The 23,100-nt window shown below is 45.3% G+C and overlaps 1 protein-coding gene across 1 annotated transcript; it reads right to left on the bottom strand.

Moving 5' to 3' along the window:
* Positions 1-36: 36 nt before the first annotated feature.
* Positions 37-21,798, bottom strand: tbx18 (T-box transcription factor 18). Its single transcript, XM_038799290.1, has 9 exons — positions 21,747-21,798; positions 21,194-21,415; positions 20,635-20,809; positions 19,911-20,012; positions 18,376-18,547; positions 15,805-15,972; positions 15,321-15,385; positions 3,948-4,042; positions 37-1,950 (listed from the first exon to the last, which is right to left on the bottom strand). The coding sequence occupies exons 2-9, from the start codon at positions 21,402-21,404 to the stop codon at positions 1,235-1,237; spliced, it is 1,704 nt and encodes a 567-aa protein (XP_038655218.1). The 5' UTR covers positions 21,405-21,415; positions 21,747-21,798; the 3' UTR covers positions 37-1,234.
* Positions 21,799-23,100: the final 1,302 nt, after the last annotated feature.

The following is a 23,100-nucleotide window of genomic DNA, read 5'->3' as shown; positions in this document are numbered from 1 at the left end:
ACTTACAGGCAATGAATGAAAGCTTGCAGCATGTTATCAAGAAGTTTTTATTTTATACAATTTTGCCATGACTCAATAGCTAACCATGAATAGAATTGAATAAATGATTTGATGTTTACCTGCCAATTACAGTGGAAGCATGTTTACCACATTCCCCCATTTTTCATTGTTTTGTAAATTTTGAATTAGTCATGGCTGCTGGCATTTATTATGTTACTTTAGAATATGGTGTAGCCTTACACCTTTCTGAAACAAAATGTTACCGTTAACATCATGAAGGGAAGTGAGTCAAATCTTTAAGTTGGCTGGCTTGAGTGGGTGGAAATATAAGCTTTAGACTAAGAACCACATTCTCCAGTCTTTGCTGAGTTTGAGACTCTGAATTGGGTAGTAGTGGGGCTGCTATCATTGAACCCCAGTTTAGGAAGAGTGGAAATCATCCAGATAATATTGTTTGTACGTTTGTACACTTGATCTCTATTAATCTAATACTTTGCTGTGGAAAGTGCTCTTACAAGACTATTGGGTGCAGGCAGAATCAGCCTTTGGTGGCACCCACGTCATTCAAAATCAATTGACATCCAGCGTTCAGACTCTCACATGAAATAAGACTGTTTGACCAAGGATTGAAAGGTTGCCAAGGTTTATAGATCAATATGCTGCTGTTTGTCCGCAATCTTAGGAAAGTAAAAGAGAAAACTAGAGGCAAGAAAGGATAAGTCTCCGGATGGACCAAAGGATTGTGTTTCGAGGTTTATGTGAGGTTAATTGTCATTATTGCAAGGCAGGCATTTGTATCCAAATGTCTTGACTTCACATTGTAATCAAGTCCATTCACTGTGTGCTACAGTTAGTCAATCCAGAAGATAACATCATTATAAAAGATACATAGTCAATGATAACGCTTTTTGCAACAGTTGACCTTCTTCTCCATTTCTTGCCTGAATTACAGGGTCTTTTGAAGTTCCATTTGAGATCACAACTAGAGCCTCATATCACCTGACATACCATACCTGCTGTCGGAACAAATACTGCATCCCGAGGAACCCTCCTATACCGCAACCAGATGGAATGTCCAGCTATGTCCCAACCTCCTGCACGTTCAGTCCACACCCTACCAGTGCCACAACTGAATAGCATATTTGATAGCGGTGAACAGGTTGATAAATAGAAAAACTCCACCAATATTTCATAATGCAAGAGCACAGATTTTCACTCAAGTTCAGCTATTTTGTCAAACCAAATGCGCTGGAATCTGGGACGGTGAAGCTGTCAAACTCCCTAACTGCCTTGTGTCGAACAAGCTTTGTTGGCTGCTATTGAGCAAAGGCACTCCCTCCATGGTGGGCAGGATCTGCCGATCCGTCATAGTACCACTGGGAGATGAACCCAGGAAACCTCCTTGGGAAGAAATGATTTTCTCAGGGCTGGCTGCCAGTCTGGGGGAAGTGGAGAAATTATATCCATATAAACCATACGGGCTGTGCAATCTGAAAGTACTGTAGGCGCCCTGATGGGTCTGATTGGCAGCAAAGGCATTATTTGATGGTGAAGGCATGATGTACTGGAGCTGAGGAGATGATATCCCAGAGATCGGCACTGACAACCCGGCCTGATGGCAGTTGAATGCCTCTCCTTCACTGTTGGATATTGACATGTTCACACTTGCTGTGTTTGCTACTCCAATGTAGGAGGGGGTCCTCTGGGATGCAAAGGGCTCACTGCCAGGGTTGGTCAGACGATTGTAGGTTTCAGCAAGACTGCTGCTGTATCTGTTAAAGGACAAGCCCGTGCGGTTGCAGGTTGTGAAGTCTGCTGGACTCAAGTTGCAGAGCTGCCCACTATTTGGTGCCAGGTGGAAAGCTGGAGAAGAGCAGGAAGAGCCGGGTAGAAGATGTGTTGGGGCACCATTTCCTGGACTCTGATGGACAGATGAGGACATTGTACCACCTATTGAGAAAAACACAGTCTCTTGGCAAAGTTTGTTGTAGCATATGGCTGTTTTTCACTTTACTATATCTCTCATTGACTATTACAACATTGGCTGCCTCTGCAAACTCCAAAATGAAAGTTACATGTTTTCATGTTAAACTATTTCCAGTGGATGGTTGGCTTACATATCTAATGATTCCATATTCTCCGCAGGCCCTTTACATTTTAAGTCTGGTGTGGCAAAATCATGTGCCAAACCACAATGCCAATCGGCATTGAAAAGAGGCACAGTTGCACCCTTAATCGGTCAATGAATTTAGTCAAATAAGTCAAACAAGCCAGGAAGGTCTCCTGTTGGATCCCTCATCTGTAGCTACCATGGATACTACAGTTCCCCCCCTTGCCCCACTGGCTATGCAAGTGGAGAATCAGTGAGGACTCTTTCCAGTGACTGCCACCCAACAGCCTTGCTGGAAATGCAGTTATGCGGATGTGAAGTGAAGACAATACTAAACCCACCTTGGACAAATTACACACTGACTCTCGCTGTTCTGCCTCATGTGTGAAAATTACCATTTAAGAGACTATGGAATATTAGCTCAGTGGGTTTCAGGAAACAAGGAAAACTACCAAAAGATATATATTCACACACAAAACACTGCTATGTTTCTGTTCAGAGTATTAAAGCAGCACAGAACAATTTGTTGCTTCTCATGTCAAACGGACCTTGTACTTTGGTTTCTTTCAAAAGCAAAATGGGTATATGTGGTTTATGTCCCCAGCCACACACACATTCAGTTTAAATGCTTGCACAGTCTCGTATTGGACGTGCACCAAGAACTAGGTGTACTGGAGTTACCTCATGCTGCACCAACTTTGTATGATCTGGTCTTGCAGTCAGATCCTTGCTTTCGATGGTACAGCAGGAAACTCAACAGGCAACATTGTGCAGAGTGCTGGAAACTTGATGGAAACAGCACTCTGCAATGTTAAAGTCTTGGCCAGCTAGGGGGCTAGGGCGCCGGCAAAGCTGGGAGTCAGAGATCGGGGCCTCTTTTTAAAGAGTGTTCTGATCTCAAAGTAAAATTGAAGGCCCCCAACTCCAGAGATCAGGACACTCAGCAGACAAGTGGAACACCCCTGACTCTCCAACACAGATGGCCAACCGCGCCCCCCTGCCACTCAACAGTCCGATAAACCCCACCCCCCCAACACAGGCATCAGGGTGACCTGATCCCCTCCCTCATCATCGGGATCAGTGTCGGGCCTGCATCTCTCCCATCATTGCCGTACCACCGCACATAATGGAGGCTCCACCCCCAGCACGACCCTTGTACCAGGGCACTGCCTAGCCATGTCCCTCACTACCCTGGGGCTATATTTACCTCCAATTCCTGGCATGGCCATCACGGCTGGTTTCTGTTTTTTGGAAACCGGTAGTGATTCACACCGACGTAACATCTGGCCAGTGGGGGGGGGGGGGGGGCACACACATCTGATGACCCCCAGAAGCAACGGCGTTGAGCAGTTTTGAATATTGAAATGAGAGTGAAACTGATTATGTTGCCAGTGGGGGTGGGGAAGATCGCAAAGTGAGATCTCGCCGGCGCAAGTCCCGTTATGACCCTCTCACAAGAGTCGGCAGCCATAGCGGGATTTGTGCCCATGGTAAACAAGCCCAGAAAATCGCGGTCAACAAGAATGCTAATTCTAAAAGGATGATTATACATAATAAGCTTATATGGACACTGGTGGACATGAAATAAGCAGTCTTACACAGTTAAAATGGCATTTGTGGATAATAATCTTTCACATTAAAATGGTTTCACTGTATTAAAGTATTAGTCTGAAAACAAACAGAACATTTTTGTTCTTCATTTTATGATATTAGTGCAATTAGTATAAACCCCATCATTATATGTTGAAGGTCATGTTTTTTCACATTTTTTTATTGCCGGTCACTTTGCACCTTGCTCTAACAAAAATAATGGTTCAACAACAAACTGGGGCAATACCTTGTTTATGAATCCCAGGTATATCTTCAAAGCTGAGTGTCCGCAAAGACGGCCGCCAGAATGCGTAGGATTCCACAATAGCCTCTAAACCCATTCTAAATCAAGAAAATTATACTTCATAAATCACTTGCTCTCCATTTATTAACTATCTATGTAAATGAAAATGCATGTTGATAAATATTTCATTACACAAATTTGGAAAATGTTATTTCTCAAATATTTGAAATGTCACAGTAATGGTGAATATCCGTAATGTTATAATGATGAATTCAATAATAGAGTATCTGATTACAGTGCCAGTTCTATAGAGTGAAGTTGTATGTATTTAGTGCAAAGCCCATCATTTGTTATGCAAACAAAATAGAATTCCTGTTTATTCAGTGGGGTGACATTCTAGAGTGAAGATAACGATTATTAATTAACTCTGTATGCCAAATCGCTTTCAACTTTTCCAAATCTGCATAGGTTATCCGAGAAAATAAATAACGTTTGTAAGTTTCTAATAACGACTGTAGCTCTGTCAGGGAAGACAAAGGGACAGTCCTATAATTATTCGGTGACGTTTTGCTTTATTTTCTATTTTCAGTCAAATGGCTCCTCATATGGCTGATTGTTCCAATCATGGAGATTTTCATTCCCAGAGTCTGTGGACATTTACAACTGAGAGAATGAACAAAAATGAAAACAAAAAGTGCTGGAAAAACTAAAGTGGGTCTGACAGTTCCACTGGAGAGAGAAACAGAGTTAATGTTTCAAGTCTTCTTTGGAACTGACTTTTTAAAATTCTTCCATGGGATGTGGCATTGCTGGCTGGGCCAGCATTCATTACCCATCCTTAATTGCCTCAGACCTTGAACTGAGCGGCTTGCAATGCCATTTAAAGCCATTGCTGCGGTTCTGGAGTTATACTGAGACCAGACCAGGTAAGGACAGCAGATTTCCTTCCCTGAAGGGGGAATCAGTGAATTTAAACCACATGGGCTTTTGGTTTCATGGTCATCGCTGGACTTGTAATTCCAGATTTTTATTTAATTCAAATGTCACCATCTGCCATAGCAGGATTTGAACCCCAGTGCCCAGAACATTACGCTGGGTCTCTGCATGACAAGTCCAGTGAAAATACCAGAATGCCACCGCCTCCCCTATGTGATGGGTTTGATGCCATTGAAAGGCCAGGGGAGAGGAAGGTGGAAATAAAGGTGAAGGGAGAGATTTCATAACAAAAACATGATGGAGCAAAAGGCAAAGGGAGGGGTAATGTTGTAAGAAACCAAGTACTGATTCATCTACTTCCCCTCAGACCTGAGGCACAGAGGTTGCCAGTATTTTGATGTTTTATTTCAGGTTTCTAGTATCCACAGTATTTTGGGTTTTTTTCATGGGAACAAATGTTTGCTCAGAACCAAGCAATTTTCTGGTGAATTTCATTCATTTTCATTACTTCCCGATGTGTTGCCTTTTTCAAAGAGCATCTTTCATTCTTGAAAGCTTTTGTTTGGCACTCGGTCTACGACTGGAATAATCTTTAATGTAGATATGTTAATTAATTCCATGGTTGCATATTCCAAATATTTACATGCATTTGTGAACATATTGTTACTATTTCATCCAACCAGGCTTAGTTTTGAATGAAGTCACTGAAATTAAATAATTGCATGTTTCCTTGGATGCAATCCAGCCTTTGGGACAACATATCTGTCTATCTCAACAATAGAATGGAACAGAATTATTTGGACTTTTCTTTCTCAAATCTAAAATGAGTATGAATCATTTTTAAGTTTTCCATTCTAGGCCAGTAATTTTAGATCCATCTTGATGCGGCACGAAAGGAATGGTTTCAACATCACAGAAAGAATAACTGCTGTATTGTTTCATAAGGAAACTAGTAAGTCAAATTCTGGATTTTAAAAATATATATTGATTAGTCTTGACCGATCATAGGTTTGCTAATGTAAGTTAAGTAAATAATGTGAATGAAATGTGTATTGGAGCCAGTAAGGGACTATGAAAAATATCCACAATGGTGGACCAATCACGAAACTGATTTTCAACAGGAAATATTCCCATAGAATCCCTACAATGCAGAAGGATGCCATTCAGCCCATTAAGTCTGCATGATCCCCCAAAAGAGCACCACTCCTCGGCCCACTCCTCTGCCCCATCCGCATAACCCCGCCGAATCTGCACATCTTTTGACTGTGGGAGGAAACCGGAGCATCCGGCAGAAACCCGCGCAGACATGGGGAGAGTGTGCAAACTCCACACAGTCACCAAGGCCGGAATTGAACCCGGGTCCCTGGCGCTGTGAGGCAGCTATGCTAACCACTGTGTTATCATGCCATCCTAGCAGAAGCCAATTGTTTAATTTTTTTTGTTGTTGCCCAAGGATACCAATTTCCTTTGTGATGCTTGTTTTCCCCTGAGGTATTCCTGAGAATTTCATTGTTTTATCTGCACTGGAGTGTTAAAACAAATGTAAACTTATTTTTGTTAATATTGAAATTAATATGTGCTCATTGAGCATTCAATATTGGTCCAAATAGGTAAACATTGGGTAAGATTTTTCTGAAAAGAGCAAGATCTTAATGAACTGTCAATAGTGCATAAATCAGCCAACAGAGAGGCTGGTTTAGCACAGTGGGCTAAACAGCTGGCTTCTACTGCAGATCAAGGCCAGCAGCACGATTTCAATTCCCGTAACGTCCTCCCCGAACAGGCGCCGGAATGTGGCGACTAGAGGCTTTTCACAGTAAACTTCATTGAAGCCTACTCGTGACAATAAGCAATAATTATTATATAGCTTGTGGTGAGGATAAAATACAACTGCACCATTACCTTCAAGGAAATTACCCATAATTTCATGAAGTTGGTCCTTTTCCATGTTACTTGCCGATTAACCTCACCACAGGAGTGCAGTAATTAACAATCCAAGTATACTTTATAAAAGGTAATATTTGTGATTGACTGGCAGTCAACCTAGCTGGCAAAGAAGTGAACTGTTATAGTTCTAAGAGTCTCATTCCTTCAGGTTGTGAATTGTTTTGGATGATTATGTATAATTTGTTTGACAGGGCAGACGTGTAAAGGATGTTTCCTCTTGTGGGTGAGTCCAGAAGCAGGGGGCACTGTTTTAAAATTATGACTTGCCCTTTTAGGACAGAGATTTGAAGAGATCTTTTACTCTCACAGGGTTGTGCGACTAACCCACTGTCTCAGAAGGCAGCAGGGATGGGGTCATTGAATACTTTTAAGGCGGTGGATATGGATCATCCTTGTTAGATAAAGGAAACAAAGATTATCGGAGGTAGATGAGAATGTGGAATTCGAAACACAAACAGATCAGTCAAGGTCTTATTAAATGGAGGAGAAGGCTCAAGGGGTCAAGTGGGTTGCTTCTGCTACTATTTTTGTATGTTCATATTATTAAAAATATATAATGTGACTTTTTTTTCTTACTTTTTCCTTTTGTCCTCTCTCTCTCTCTCTCATGCTGAATCCAATCTTTTCTTTTCTCTCTCTGTAGTTGAATTGGCATTGAATTCACTTGAATTTTTCCCCTTAGATGCCCTTCACTTTTCTTGATTTCTCAATCCCTTGATCTTATTGTTTAAGCTTTAAGGTACCATTTGTCCCATTGCTCACCAGATTTCATGCTGCCTTTGTGCAGCATTATCAGCTTGCACTTACTCCAACATTGTGGGCAAATGATTATAAAACCTGAACATGCCCAAGCAAGTCGCATTAATGGGCTGCCTTGCTCAACCATGGATACATACATTATATTCAGTTGTAGTCAGAGCGTTATATAGAATGCAGTAACAGACCACTCAACCCAAACAATCCAACAACAAATCAGACTACAGAAGGGAGATAGGTCACTTGGTTGCATGGCGAGCAACCTCTCTCTCAATGTTGGAAAGACCAAGGAACTGATCATCGACTTCAGGAAGCGTAGACTACACACCTCCCCGTCTACATCAATGCCTCCGAAGTAGAGATGGTCGATAGCTTTAAGTCCCTGGGGGTCACCATCACCAACAGTCTATCCTGGTCCACTCACATTGATGCAACAATCAAGAAAGCCCAACAACATCTCTACTTCCTACGGACGTTAAAGAAATTCGGCATGCCTGCATCAACACTCACAAACTTCTACAGGTGGGGCCTAGAGAGCATCCCATCCGGCTGCAATACAACTTGGTATGGCATCTGCTCGGCCTAAGATCGCAAGAAACTGCAGAATTTGGTGAACTCAGCCCAACGCAACGCACAAGCTTGCCATCCTCCCATTGATTCTGTATACACCTCCCGCTGCCTCAGAAAGGCAGACAGCATTATCAGAGACCCCTCCCACCCAGGCATTGCCTTCTTCCAGACCCTTCCATCAGGCAGAAGATGCAGAAGTCTGAAGACCCGCATATCCAAACATAAGAACAGCTTCTTCCCCACAGCTTCTAGACTCCTCAGCGACTCCCCCTCAGACTGATCTGTTCCCCGTAAGAACACTATTCACAATGCCCTGTGCTGCTCTTGTTTGGCCCTTGTTCCGCACTGTAGCCTATCACTATTTTTAGATGTACCATTGTCAATGTACTCTGTCGATTATTCTTTTGTCTACTATGTACGTACTGTGTATGTTCCCTTGGCCGCAGAAAAATAATTTTATTGTACTTCGGTAGATGTGACAATAAATATCAATTAAATATGAATCAATCAATACTGACATTAATGTTCCAATTGAGACTCCTCCCATCCCTTCTCAACTAATTGAAATAAACATGGTGTTAGCAGTTTGAAGAGTATTTTGATTTAGAGCACCTAATTCTTTTTTTCAATTAAGGGGCAATGTTAGCATGGCCAATCCATCTACCTTGCACACCTTTGGGGTTGTGGGAGTGAGGCCCACGCAAACACTGGGTTCAAACCCGAGTCCTCGGCGACATGAGGCAGCAGTGCTAACAACTGTGTCACTGTGCCGCCTATGATGGTCAGTATTAGTTGTCCATTAGAAAGGATACAGATCAATTAAGGACTGTAAGTATGGATTTGTTAAGGGAAGGTCATGTCTGTCTGACATGCTTGTTTTTTTTTAAGTTAACAAGAAGGATCAATGAGTACAGTGCAACTAATGTTGTCTACATGGTTTTAACAAGGCTTTTGACAAAGTCCCACATGGCAGAGTCATAGAATCATAGAATTTACAGTGCAGAAGGAGGCCATTCAGTCCAGCGGGTCGCACCGGCTCTTAGAAAGAGCACCCTATCTAACCCCATATCTCCACCCTACCCCCACAACTCCACCCTACCCCCACAACTCCACCCTATCCCCGTAACCCCACCTAACCTTTTTTGGACACAAAGGGCAATTTAGCATAGCCAATCCCGAACCTGCACATCTTTGGACAGTGGGAGGAAACTGGAGCACCAGGAGGAATCCCACGCACACACAGGGAGAACGTGCAGACTCCGCACAAACAGTGACCCAAGCCAGGAATCGGACCTGGGACCCGGGAGCTGTGAAGCAACTGTGCTTACCACTATGCTACTGTGTTGCCCATCAGAAAAGTCAAAACACAAGCTGCGGGATTCTCCGTCAGCGGGATCTTTCATTTTGCCGGCAGCACACCCATGCCAGCAGGTTTCCCGACAGCGTGGGAAACCCCATTGGCCAGCTGCCGGAATGGAGGATCCCGCTGCCGGCAGGGCACGTTGTGCCGGAAAATGGGGCTGGCAGGATGGAGAATCCCACCCCTGGTATCCAAGGAAATGTTACAAATCAGGTGCAAAATTGATTCTGTGGCAGGAAGAAAAGGATAATGGTCAATGGATGATTTATGTGAATCAGAGACTGCTTCCAATGGGGTTCCGCAGGGCTCGGTACTGAGTGCCTTTCTTTTCATAGGATGTATCAATAATGTAGACTTAAATGTAGGGCTGTGATAATGTAACATTTAGCCAGATGGTTAATAGGGAGGAAAAAAGCTATCGGAAGATATCAATGTCTGGTCAAGTAGGTAGGATTCAATCCAGAGAAGTAAGAGGTAATGTATTAGGGGAGGACAAACAAGGCAAGGGAATACACAATAAATATTACGTTTCTGAGAAGTTTTGAACAACAGAGTGATGTGGAGATGCCGGCGTTGGACTGGGGTGAACACAGTAAGAAGTCTTGCAACACCAGGTTAAAGTCCCAACAGGTTTATTTCAAACACTAGCTTCCGGAGCACTGCTTCACCTGAGGAAGGAGCAGTGCTCTGAAAGCTAGTGTTTGAAACAAACCTGTTGGACTTTAACCTGGTGTTGTAAGACTTCTTACTGAACAACAGAGTGACCTTGGAGTACATGTCCACAGGTAGATAAGAAGCTGTACAGGATACATTTCTTTGTTAACCAAGTGTGGAATACAAAATGAGGGAGGTTATGCTGGAACTGTATAAAACACTAATTAGGCTAGATCACTGTGTAAGAGTGGATGCAGAGGAGATCTGCAAATATGTTGCTGCAATGTGACTTTTAGCTATGAAGAAGGATTTGACAGAAGGTGTCATTTTCTTTGGAACAGAGGAGGCATGATTTATAAAATTATGAGAGACCTAGAAAGTGTGCATAGAAAGGATCTATTCCCCTTAGCAGAGAGGTTGATTAGCAAGGGGGCTTGGATTTAAAGTAATTGATAGAACGATTAGAGGCAGTTGAGGAGAAACTTTTCCACACAAAGGATGTAGGTCCAGAACTCACTGCTTGAAAGGATGTTAGAGATAAAAATTATTGTTGCCTATAAAGTAAGTACTTGGATATGCACTTGAAATGCTGTAACCTACAAGATAATTGACCAAGAGGTGATAAGTGTTGATTCAACTGGGTAACTCTTTTTCAGACGGCAGAGAATTATGAAAGCATGGTGGTTATGTTACTGACTAGTAAAATGAGCTGAAATCCCACCACAACTGTTGGGGAAAATAGATTCAATCCATTGAACAAAATCTAGAATAAAAGTTAGTATCAGTAATGGAGAGCATGAAACTCCAATATTGTCGTAAAACCCCATCTGGTTCCCAAATGCCCTCTAGGAAAGGAAATTTGACATCATTACTAAATGTGACTCTGAACCAGATGACTTAACACACAACTGCGCTCTTAAATAGCCTAGCAAACCATTGGCAACAAGAGGCTGTATTCATGAAGTTGACTCATCATAACTTCAAGAGCAATTAGTGATGGGCAATAAATGCCAGCCTTACTAGCATCACCCACATCCTTGAATGAATAAACAAAGCTTTTGTACCAACTCTATGACTTTATCAGCATTTTCGTATCATTGATAAGATGTCAGCATTGCTGATTAGGTCAGCATTTATTACCCATTCCTAATGCAACTCCAGAGCTACTCCACAGTGCTGTTCGGGATTGTTATAACCCTGCATGGGACTCGTCCAGCTGGGGATGATTGTTCCTTAGTGCTGATTGAGCTGTGAGTTAACCAGTATAACAGGCCAGCTTATGTAGCAGCTGACAGGAAGGAGTGAGGACCTTGAGATGTGTAACTGGGGCCTGTGTAAATACTGCTGTTATGCTGAATAAACGTCTTTCTTATGAACTCTTCGGGCTCCCCTATGCCATTTACTTCAGGGATGAAGTTCCAGATTTTGACCCAGCAACTCCCAACGATGGTGTTTTCTTGTGTCTGCTGCCCTTGTTCTTCTAGATAGTAGTAGCTGTAGGTATGGAAAGTGCTGTCTGAGGAGCCTTGATGAGTTACTGCAGTGCATCTTGTACATGTAACATAATGCTGATACTGTGTGTCGGTGATGAATGGGGTGAATTGCGTGGATGGGGTGCCAATCAAGTGGGCTGCTTTGTCTTTGATGGTGCCAAGCATCTTGAGTGTTGTTGGAGCAAGTGGAGAGTATTGTGTCACACTCCTGGCGCGTGCCTTGTAGGTTGTGGACAGGCTTTGGGGAGTCAGGGGGTGAGTTACTTGCCACATGATTCTGAGCCGTTGACCTGCTCTTATTGCCACACTATTTAGATGGCTAGTCCAGTCAGTTACTGGTCAATGGTAACTTCCATAATGTTGGTAGTGTGGAATTCAACTACGGTAATGCCGTTGAATGTCAAGGGTCGATGTTTTTGTTGGAAGTGGTCATTGCCTGACTTTTGTCTGGTGCGAATGTTACTTGCTACTTGTTAGTCCAAGCCTGGATATTATCCAGGTCTTGTTGCATTTGGGCATGGACTGCTTCAGTATCGGAAGAGTCACAAATGGTGCTGAACATTGTGAAGTCATCAATGAACATCCCCACTTCTGATCTTATGATGGAAGCAAGGTCATTGATGAAACAGCTGGAGGTGGTTGGGCCTAGGACACTACCCTGAGGAACTCCTGCAGTGACGTCCTGGAAATGAGGTGATTGACCTCCAACAACCACAACCATCTTCCTTTGTGCCAGGCAGCAGAGGATTTTCCCCTGATTCCCACTGACTCCAATTTTACTCGGGCTCCTTGTCGCTATACTTGGTCAAATATTACCTTTATGTCAAGGGCAGTCACTCTCACCTCTAGAGCTCTTTTGCCCATGTTGCAACAAAAACTGTAATGAGGTCAGTAGCTGGGTGACCTTGGCGGAACTCAACCTGAATGTGTGAACATGACTTTGCTAAGAAAGTGCCACTAAGTAGCACTATTAATGACGCTTTCCATCACTTTACTGATGACTGAGAATAGATTGATTGGGTAAAATTGGCCAGGTTTGATTTGACCTGCTCTTTGTGTATAGGGCATACCTGGGCAATGTTCTACATTTCCAGATAGATGCCAGTGTTGTAGCTGTGTTGGAACAGTTTAGCTAGGGTGTAGCAAATTCTGGAGCACAAGTCTTCAGTATTATTGCTGGAGTATTGTCAGAGTCCGCAGCTTTTTCAGTATCCAGTGCCTTCAGCCATTTCTTGATATCATGCGGAGTGAATCAAATTGGCTGAAAACTGGTTTCTGTGATACTGGAGACTTCCGGAGGAGGCTGGATTGGATCATCCAATTGGCATTTATAGCTGAAGATTGTTGCGAATGCTTCAGCCTTATCTTCTGCATTGATGTGCTGGGCTCCTCCATCATTCCGGATGGGGATATTTGTGGAGCCTCCTCCTCCAGTGAGTTAATTGTCCACTACCATTCACCGCTGGATGTAGCAGGACTGCAGACCTTCCTAACCAGCTATTCCCCTCCCTCTTGTGCTTATCCAGTCTCTCCTTAATTTATACTATTCACCTCAAAAGCTTCCTGTCGCAGTGAGTTTAACATGGTCACCATTTGGGGGTAAAGAGGTTTTTTCTAAATTTCCTATTTGGTTTCTTGGTGACTGTCTTATATTGATAACCTCTTGTCATGTTCTTGTCCATGATATCATGATTTCTCTCTATTAGGTGATTCTTCAGCTTTTTTAAGAGTATATATTTGCTGATAATTATAACCTTGACATTCTGGTAACATTTTTGTAAATCTTTTTTTGCACCCTCTTCAGTGCCACAAGATATTTTTTATTGTAAGAAGACCAGAATTTTTTTTTATTCTTACATGGGATGTGGGTGTTGCTGGCAGAGCCAGCATTTGTTGTCAATCCCGAACTGCCTTCGAACTGAAGGGCTTGCGAGGTCTTTTCAGAGGGCAGCTAAGAGTCACCCACATTGTTGTGGGTCTGGAGTCACATGTAGGCCAGGTTATATAAGGACGGCAGACTTCCTTTCCTCAAGGGACTTAGTGAACCATATTTGTTTGGTGGGGGGGGTTGTTGCCACAACATTTGGTGATAGTTGTCGTGGGCACCATGACTAGAATTACATTCCAAATTTCTGAATTAAATTTAAATTCTACCAGCTGCTGAGGTGGGATTTGAACGGGCTAGTTCAGTGAAGTCACCACTGTGCCATCATCACTTACACTTACACACCCATTATATACAGTATTCCAAGTGTGGACTAACTTTCAATACAGGTTTTGTATAACTTCTCTACTTTTCAATTCTATCCCTCTGGACATAAGCTGGCCAAGTGACACATTCCCTTTGAAATTCATGTAGACTATTCATAGCACGGTGGCACAGTGGCTCGCACTGCTGCCTCACAGCTCCAGGGACCTGGGTTCAATTCCGGCCTCGGGTGACTGTCTGTGTAGAGTTTCCACTTTCTCCCTGTGTCTGCGTGCGTTTCCTCTGGGTGCTCCGGTTTCCTCCCACAGTCCAAAGATGTGCAGGTTAGGTGGATTGGCCGTGATATATTGGCCCTTAGTGTCCAAAAGGTTAGGTAGGGTTACTGGGTTATGGGGATAGGATGGAGGCATGGGCTTAATTAAGGTGCTCTTTCCAAGGGCCGGTGCAGACTCCATGGGCCGAATAGCCTGCTTGTGCACTGTAAATTCTATGATTATATCTTTGGTCCCCAGGAGGTGTTTTCTCATTTTCTAGGGATTTGCCATCTTGCTGGTGTTGAGCTGAATCGTTTTTTTTATTCGCCTGGACACGTTCTCCCACCCTTCCTAAAACATTGGCATAACATTGGTTATCTACCAGTGCTTTGGCACTAACCATATTATCCTACACTTGCTGCATCAGTCTCTTTGTGGATTTGCCAGGAAGGAAAGCACATCATTATAATTGACTTACATTTATTAAAGAAATAACTCGCAGTCGGGAAAATTCATGGAGACCAGGTAACAAAAAATGTGAAGTTCTGCTTGTTGTTTGCTAGCCGACATGAAGTTCAGATATAATGACTTTCACACTGACTTTACAGGGGATCATAGGCATTTTGCAGGAAGCTATAATAAAATATTTATTGGCTAGACTCGGGCTCAAAAATCATGGCTTCATTTTCCCAGTAATAGGAACTTTTGGGTTTCAGTCAAGATAAAAGTTGCCTCCCGGAGAGATGTTGCTAAGGCGATAATTTACACAAGATGCCTTGAACTTTTCCCATTTTATCACTTGCCGCGCTTGCGCTATCAACTGGCTGAGTTTGTTTAGCAGATCGAGTTGTGTTTTCCTGTATTTTCTATGAGGCCAGTGTTTGCCCCTTTCTGCTTTTTAAACTTTATGGGCAATGCAGGGGTCCGACTGTGTGTGTGTGGGGGGGGGGGGGGGGGGGGGGGGGTGGAGAGACCCATTAATCTCTGCATCTGTCCCTTTTCCCTGGCCGCCGGGAGGGTGTGCGAGGTACAAGCACCAATTATTTCCAGTTAAGTGAGGCGAGGGAGGTGTGAGGTTGAGGGAAGTGTATTTGGGCGCGAAGAAGGTTGTCATTTATGTGTGTGTGAGAGAGATTTACAATGTAGGCGCTGAGGTTTGAGACAAGTTCTCCGTCAAAAGGGGAACTAAATGATTACCTGTTGCGCCCTGAATCCCGGAACCCTTTGGCAAATGGGTTTCTGTCGATCTTCAACCTGGTGATCTGAGACAGAAGCGGAATTGACATTAGAGGACTGCGGCTGGCTTCAAACTGGTTCCTGACTGTAACTCTTCCATTCATGCATGGTCCCGGGGAAGTAGACAATTTCCAACAGCCCTCCTGCCTATTGACTGATCTGCCAAGTTTAACCCCCTCCAGATCAACGTCTCGATTTAAACAAAAAAATAGAAATTCATTGTAAAATGCAACAGTTGTTTAACCGAAAGCTCAGCAACTCAGTGGACCGGGTAAATGATATTAGCGTTGAGCAATCCGCGGGATGTTGTTTGTTAAATGTGTGTGTGCCCGATTTAAACCACCGCTCTACAAAGAGTTGTGTTTGGCTGAAGTGTAAGTGTGTGAAGTGCAGGGTGAGGAGGGGAGGGTTACTCTAGCCCGGCGGAGGCGCTGTAGTGTCTTACCTGCTGGTTCTGGTAGGCGGTCACTGTTGTGAAGACGGTCTCCGGGAAAGAGAAATGCTTCACCCCGTCCCCTCCCGGGATGGCTTTGATGGGTGAAAGCTCCTCTCCACACTCCTTGCGGATGACATGGACCCGGGGCTGATATTTGTGCATGGAGTGCAGTATAATCTGTCCCACAAACAAACAAACAATCCAGATGGTTATCTAAAGAGCACAGTCTCCTCACAGGGTCCAGCTGTTTCATTCTGGAGCCGGCTGGGTGGTGCTAGACTGCGGGATCGCTGGCCAAAGCTGATAAATGGGCAGCTCCCACCATGTGAGGGCAAAGCAATGCCCCTTTCGCCTGCACCATTTCCTGAACTATAAGAGCGTACTGCTGACCTCTCCCAGCTTGTTTTCTATACACAGATCAATGTGCCTTTTGTGGGAAAAGTCGATGCAATTATTCCTCCCTGCCTCCCTGTTCAATTCTACACGTTTCCCTTCCCTAGCGCCGGTAAATCTGTACGTTTTGGGAGATCAGACTGATAACAGTGCAAATTACAAATTACCATGGTTTGACACGTTCAAGCCACACACCCGGGGTGTGAGTGTGTTGTCTTTAAAGAACGACTGCCCTGTCTTTATTCGGTTACTGCATTGCAATGGGTTCCCTTTCCCGTTTTCGATAACACATTGAAATCATTGTGAAATTGAATTTTTCTCCACGCGACCTTTACGCTCCCAGTTCCAACGCCGCGCCTTCTCCAAGCTTTCTTCCCGAAGGATGAAAGATTCAAATCATCTCGCAACTTTACTCGCCCACTTCTCAAACAACGGACTCTCCCCCAGTGTGTGGGACGCGACGGCCGGCGAGTTAACCCCGGAAACAGCACTGCAGCCGGGCACCTAATGGGAAGGGAGAGGTTCAAGTGGGCTCAACGTTACATGTCCTCATTACCAAGTCAACTTCAACTAAACTGTTGGAGTCGAAGCGGGGATCTTTTATCAATCACATTTATACAGTAACTCTCTGCGGTGTGGGGAGCCCGCATGGCAGGCCACTTGTGCAGAAACATACGGGGAACAGAAATACTGATGAATCCTCGATAAAGGTTAACATCTCAGGAAAGAGTATCTGCTCCAGTTAGAGCAATAAGGAGGTGAACGGGCCATTTGAATGATGAACCTGGACGGGGGTTCTGCTTGGCGTGGGGAATTGCAAAAGGAGCCCAGAGATATATCTGTAACATTTAAATGTAATCCTTTCGAAAAGTCCACATTGATACAAAGCAGTGATCCTGAGGCCAGCACTACTAACCCAGAGAACATCTTGGCGCGTTGAAAATCTGGACACATATTTGTTTTAAATCTAGAAATTAAGAGGTTGTTTATCAATTGTTGTAAACACTGGGCTTGTCCTTTGGAATGGGGAGGGGGGGAGCTGAGGAGGGGGCTAGGAACTGCCGCCCTCACCCAGTGTGGCCTTCGTGAGGTTGATTCTTCACCACTCCCTGAAGTAGGCGAAGCATTATATACAGGACAGCAGCGGTTCAAGGAAAGCACATTCGCTACAAATGTAGGATTAATGGCAGAATACTCAAACTTTCTGTTTCATTTGAACAACTTTAATTCTGAACTAAAACCAAAAGCCCGTTAACCGGCATTCAACAGTACAATTACTTAGTATTTAGGTCTGTATTACCTGTTTACAATCACCCCCCCCCCCCCCCCCCCCCCCGGGCCTTTTCCCTTCCCAGCCATTCCCTCTATCTCACCCCCGTTCCTAACCGTCGCTCGACAACTAGCTTCATCCGCTCAGGACACAATGTGACTCGTCACATCTGCACACCCATACCGAACTGACCGGCAAAACACAGCAATTGTTGCAACCTCTTTGGACCGTAGTAACCTTTTTACAAAAAGTCGGGATAGAATATAAAAACTTGGGAAATTTAAAACCCAATCGCACATTCCCACAATAATGTATTATCTCTTTATAAAGACAGCATCAACTCAAGGTCAATGATATAATTCACACAACCACTTTATGTAGAGCCCGCCTTTAAATATTTACTTATTGATTCTCTATGCGCCAGATTAAGTTGTCCTTTGCGTTTATTTCCGCTTGATCTCCCGCATGGGAAACATTCTTGAAAACTCCCAATGATGCCCCCAAATAATCATCTATCTTTTTAAAAGAAAAAGTCCCGTTGTCCATTTAATGACCCTTGCCTTGTTTAAATAAACATGTTAACTAATCTGCGGCCGTCTCGTAAAGTTTGGAGTATTTTTAAACAAGACTCCGCCGAGGAGAGGCGTCAGGGACACAGCCCATAGCGTGTGTCAGACTCCTTTACTGGAGATTTTTAAAGAAGAACATTGCAAAGAGATATTTGCACTAACTGGACTGGGAATGAGGACATCAATTCTGAAATAGTCGTACAAGTGAATCCTGATGGTTTTGGAGTGGCCTACACGATGGAAAGTAGCCAGGCCTCTTGGCTGCGGTTACACGGTTGGGAGGAGGTGATGGAGTGAAATGACAAAAGGGGGAATGAATGAATGAATGAATGGGCGCCGGACACTCACATGTCCCTGGTCGTCCAGCTCGTTGTTGGTGAGTTTGAGCTTGTCGAAGCTGATGACCTGTCGCATCCAGGTATCTCCGGAGGCGGGAGAGTCCGGGTGGATGTAAACCCGAGGAGGAACTGGCGAATCCGCATTCCCAGCCACCATCCATTTGGAGCTGTGGTACACATACCTGCGGCAAGAGGAGATAGCACTAACCAGCTGAGCACTTCCAGAAACGGCAACACTTCATATATAAAAAATAAAGCATGTGACAACCAAACACCTTCCCCGTTGAAACATAATCACAATACCCGCTTTTCTGTTTGCAATCCACATTAAGTCGTTTTGGAAATTCAAGAAATCCAGGAATAAGCATTGGGGAGGGAATATAAATTCTACCAGATTACTGGAAAATGTATTACTCCCAAAGCTTTCAAAACTGCAAAGGCTGCTTCCGTAATTTTGAGGTGAATCGGATTTTGCGAATCAGTTTTCATCGCCTAATTTTAAAGAGATACGGGATGATTGTAAAGGGGGCAGGCAGGCATTGCAGCCGGGAGTGCAAACGATAAGAGATTAAACTTTAATAGCTGGGATAGATGAACGGTTGCAAAGGTGTGTGGCTCTGCGGGGATCTCTGGAAAGGAGCTGTGCATATATACTACATATATGTACCAGGAACCGAGATTCGCACACTAAACATTGGATTCCGACTGCATTACCTGGTTGCGGTGCCAATGAGCAGACTGGGACCATGCGAGATACGACGCGGTGGGAAGCCCACACTCTTGGGAGACCTGCCATTCCTACTGAGGCCGTTCCTGGGGAGTGGTGGGGGGGGGGGGGTACATCCTGATGGCGGAGGATAGGAATTGTTGGCGGGGGGAGATCTCCCCGCATAGTTCTGGACTGTCGCTAGTTACACACGATTGAATCCGGTACATAGAACAGTACAGCACAGAACAGGCCCTTCGGCCCTCAATGTTGTGCCGAGCAATGATCACCCTACTCAAACCCACAAATCCACCCCACACCCGCAACCCAACCCCCCCCCCCCCCCCCCCAACCTTACTTTTTAGGACACTACGGGCAATTTAGCATGACCAATCCACCTAACCCGCACATCTTTGGACTGTGGGAGGAAACCGGAGCACCCGGAGGAAACCCATGCAGACACGGGGAGGACGTGCAGACTCCACACAGACAGTGACCCAGCCGGGAATCGAAACTGGGACCCTGGAGCTGTGAAGCATTTATGCTAACCGCTAACCACCATGCTACCGTGCTGCCCATGTGGAGATGGTGGGTGTTACACGGTGGCCAGAACCAAGGATTGTGTGTGTGTGGGGGGGGGGGGGGGGGGGGGTGACCTACTTTTCAAATTTGGAAATCCGGGAGATGCCTCCTTTCCCACAATTTAATTGCTCTGATGAATGCACAGGAAAATAGCGACAAAATACCATTCGGCCCGTCCTAACTCTCCCAGACGAAGCCCCAACTCTCCTGTCCTATTTATATCCGTTTGTGTTCCTCTGTGCGCTCCGACTCTTTACCTGTAACGTTTGTTGTCCACCGGTATAATATCCATGGCGATATAGTACTGCTGGTGAGGATCCAGGCCACTGATCTTCACCCGCATCGCCGGAAACATCCTCCTTTACATGGAAACAAAAAGCAGAATAAACACATAAAAATGAAGAAAGCAGCTTCGAGAACAGAAAGTAAAATCTGAAGTATTGCACCTGGCAACCGGTAAGGCAGCCAGACCCCGCTCCATCTCGCCCCGATCTGGTGTCGAAGAAATACTGAGGACCAACTACTTTCCAACCAAACTATAAGAAAGAGTCAGAAGGAGCCAGCAGCCGCAAAATACGGTAAATCTGCCCTTTAAACATACCCGGGTAACTCATTGTGCTGGATAATAATTACATCGTGAAGTCTTTGGATTTAATCACCGAAAAAGGTCTAAAATGTGTACATTTCTGTAACTGGGGTGAGGTTTGTCCATGTGATTCCACAGCGAAGTTATTTTGGAGCATTTGCAAACGGGTGGGCGTTAGTTTAAAAGTAGGCGAGTGGGAGAAGGTTTCTCGCTCTTTTGGCAAAGCTGCAGAGCCACCGTGGGCGCAACGGCATGATGGGCAAGCGGCGACCAGACACACCGGCTGAAGGGCATTTCATATTTAACTTGTAGCCAACTGCAGAGAAAGGCAAAGTGCACCTTGAGCGGCTGGTGTTGCGGCACACACACACACATACACACACAGTCAGACTGACCTGCCTGCTTTCGTTATGATCATCTCGGTGCCGATATCGTGGAACCTCTTCCACAGGTCAGCGCCTTGAAGCTCGACTTGAATGTCCTCCCGAGAGGTGCCACCTTTGGGCGCGACGTAGGCCTTACTGACCACTGCGGGGCTCGGGTTCTCCAGGGCATCGTCCCCGTTCAGGACTGGAGCATTCGAGGAACAAAACGAAACACATAAAAGCGTCCCGATTGCAGGCTGCAGTTCCCCAATAAAGACCAGACCGTGAAACTTTAATTGGATACATTCACACACACAAACACAGACCCAAGGCTATTTTAAATGCAGATATATCATTTCTACTATCTTCACAGAGGCGTGAAATGCAAAATATATTTCATTTATTTGCCAGCTCACGTCACAAATGTTATCATTTGAAACCTGTGGTTGGAAAAGGAGAGAAGGAGTTTTTGATCGATTAAAATTGAACCTGTAGAGTGTGCCCAGGCCACATCCCGGAATATCACCCCCCACCCCCAGAGGGTCAGTTGGGACAGGAGAGTTGAGGATCCTGCTTGGCACACACTCACCCGGCCTCTCGCTGTTAGCGCCGCCGTCTCTGTCGCCCTCCGGGTTGCTGTCGGTGCTCGGCACGTTCACGGTCTGGCTTATCCTCAGATCCTTCACCTCGGCACCATTGTCGCCCAGTCTCCTTTTCTTCTCCGCCCCGATTAGCGCTTCCACAGAAAAGGCGTGAGCTTTCAAACTCATCGTGGACGGCGACCTCCTTTTCTCGGCCATTCCACGCTGGGCTGTGTGTGTTACAAGTTCAGTTTCTGAGAAAGTTCAGTTTTTCTTCCTCCCCCTGCCCCCCCCCCCCCCTCTCCCCGCCGCCCTTTCCACCTTCCCAAACGTCCAGATGGAATCCAGTGCGCAGGATATTCCTGGAGAAGAGGAAAAAGTTTTAGAGAGTGGCAAGGAGGAAAGAGAGAGAGAGAGTGAGGGAGAGGGAGGAAAAAGGGGGCTCCGTCTCGTCCAATGGGCCAGTTGGACTGACATGGAGTGGAGACGCCGCGGGTGGACGCTCTGAGCGCAATTAGGGTTGGTAATTGAATTTTGTTGCCTTGATCTGTCAGCACTTACAAGCAGGAAAGCGCTGGACATACTTCAGCCGGCCAGCTCCACGCGTGTCAGTTCCAGGCGGCCAAGGGCGGGGCGTGTGGGCAGGGGGAGAGCTGTCAATCACACCCACTGCGCCCTATCAGCGGCCGGCGATTGTCCTAATAGACCAATGTGAGCAACAGACCTCCCTTATTAACATGTCTTCCTTGGCCGAATATGGAACAGAGCCTTTGGGACTGGCCAGGTTTCTGCTACAATATGGGACTGGCCAGGTTTCTGCTGCAGTATGGGACTGGCCAGGTTTCTGCTACAATATGGGACTGGCCAGGTTTCTGCTGCAATATGGGACTAGCCAGGTTTCTGCTGCAATATGGGACTGGCCAGGTTTCTGCTGCAATATGGGACTAGTCAGGTTCCTGCTGCAATATGGGACTGGCCAGGTTTCTGCTGCAATATGGGACTGGCCAGGTTTCTGCTGCAATATGGGACTAGCCAGGTTTCTGCTGCAATATGGGACTGGCCAGGTTCCTGCTGCAATATGGGACTGGCCAGGTTTCTGCTGCAATATGGGACTAGCCAGGTTTCTGCTACAATATGGGACTGGCCAGGTTTCTGCTGCAATATGGGACTAGCCAGGTTTCTGCTGCAATATGGGACTGGCCAGGTTTCTGCTACAATATGGGACTGGCCAGGTTTCTGCTGCAATATGGGACTGGCCAGGTTTCTGCTACAATATGGGACTGGCCAGGTTTCTGCTGCAATATGGGACTGGCCAGGTTTCTGCTGCAATATGGGACTGGCCAGGTTTCTGCTGCAATATGAGACTGGCCAGGTTTCTGTTACAATATGAGACTAGCCAGGTTTCTGCTGCAATATGGGACTGGCCAGGTTTCTGCTGCAATATGGGACTGGCCAGGTTTCTGCTGCAATATGGGACTGGCCAGGTTTCTGCTGCAATATGGGACTAGCAAGGTTTCTGCTGCAATATGGGACTGGCCAGGTTTCTGCAGCAATATGGGACTGGCCAGGTTTCTGCTGCAATATGAGACTGGCCAGGTTTCTGCTCAATATGGGACCAACCAGCATGCTACTGTAACACTGGCCCTTCTTGGAGTGTGCCACCCCAGTTTTAGCAATGTTGGGAAGCTGTATTCTCTCCACTACCCCCCTTCTCCCACCCCATCCCATTTCAGTCTGTGCCAATGAGAGAAGCTGATCCGGGTCATCAAACCGTGGACAAACAGGTCAACACAAAATAATATCACATCGTAGAGAAGTTTTCAATCACTCCCAATGTCAGGAGTAGGGCTTCTGACTAGGCTCAGAGAGAGTGGGGAATGTTTATTAGCCATTCAGTGGTTAACAGTTAAGAGCT

This window comes from Scyliorhinus canicula, chromosome 6 (genome assembly GCF_902713615.1).
Source record: "Scyliorhinus canicula chromosome 6, sScyCan1.1, whole genome shotgun sequence".
Lineage (NCBI taxonomy): Eukaryota > Metazoa > Chordata > Chondrichthyes > Carcharhiniformes > Scyliorhinidae > Scyliorhinus > Scyliorhinus canicula.
The sequence above is the reverse complement of the archived record's forward strand: the minus strand, read 5'-3'. Positions and strand labels throughout refer to the sequence as shown.

Excerpts from the sequence above, each read along its gene's own strand:
- tbx18 (XM_038799290.1), bottom strand. The coding sequence starts at position 21,404 with ATGGCCGAGAAAAGGAGGTCGCCGTCCACGATGAGTTTGAAAGCTCAC. Across the intron at positions 18,548-19,910 it reads GTGGACAACAAACGTTACAG|GTATGTGTACCACAGCTCCA; the intron begins GTAAAGAGTCGG and ends CTCTTGCCGCAG. Across the intron at positions 15,386-15,804 it reads CCGCCTACCAGAACCAGCAG|ATCACCAGGTTGAAGATCGA; the intron begins GTAAGACACTAC and ends CTTCTGTCTCAG.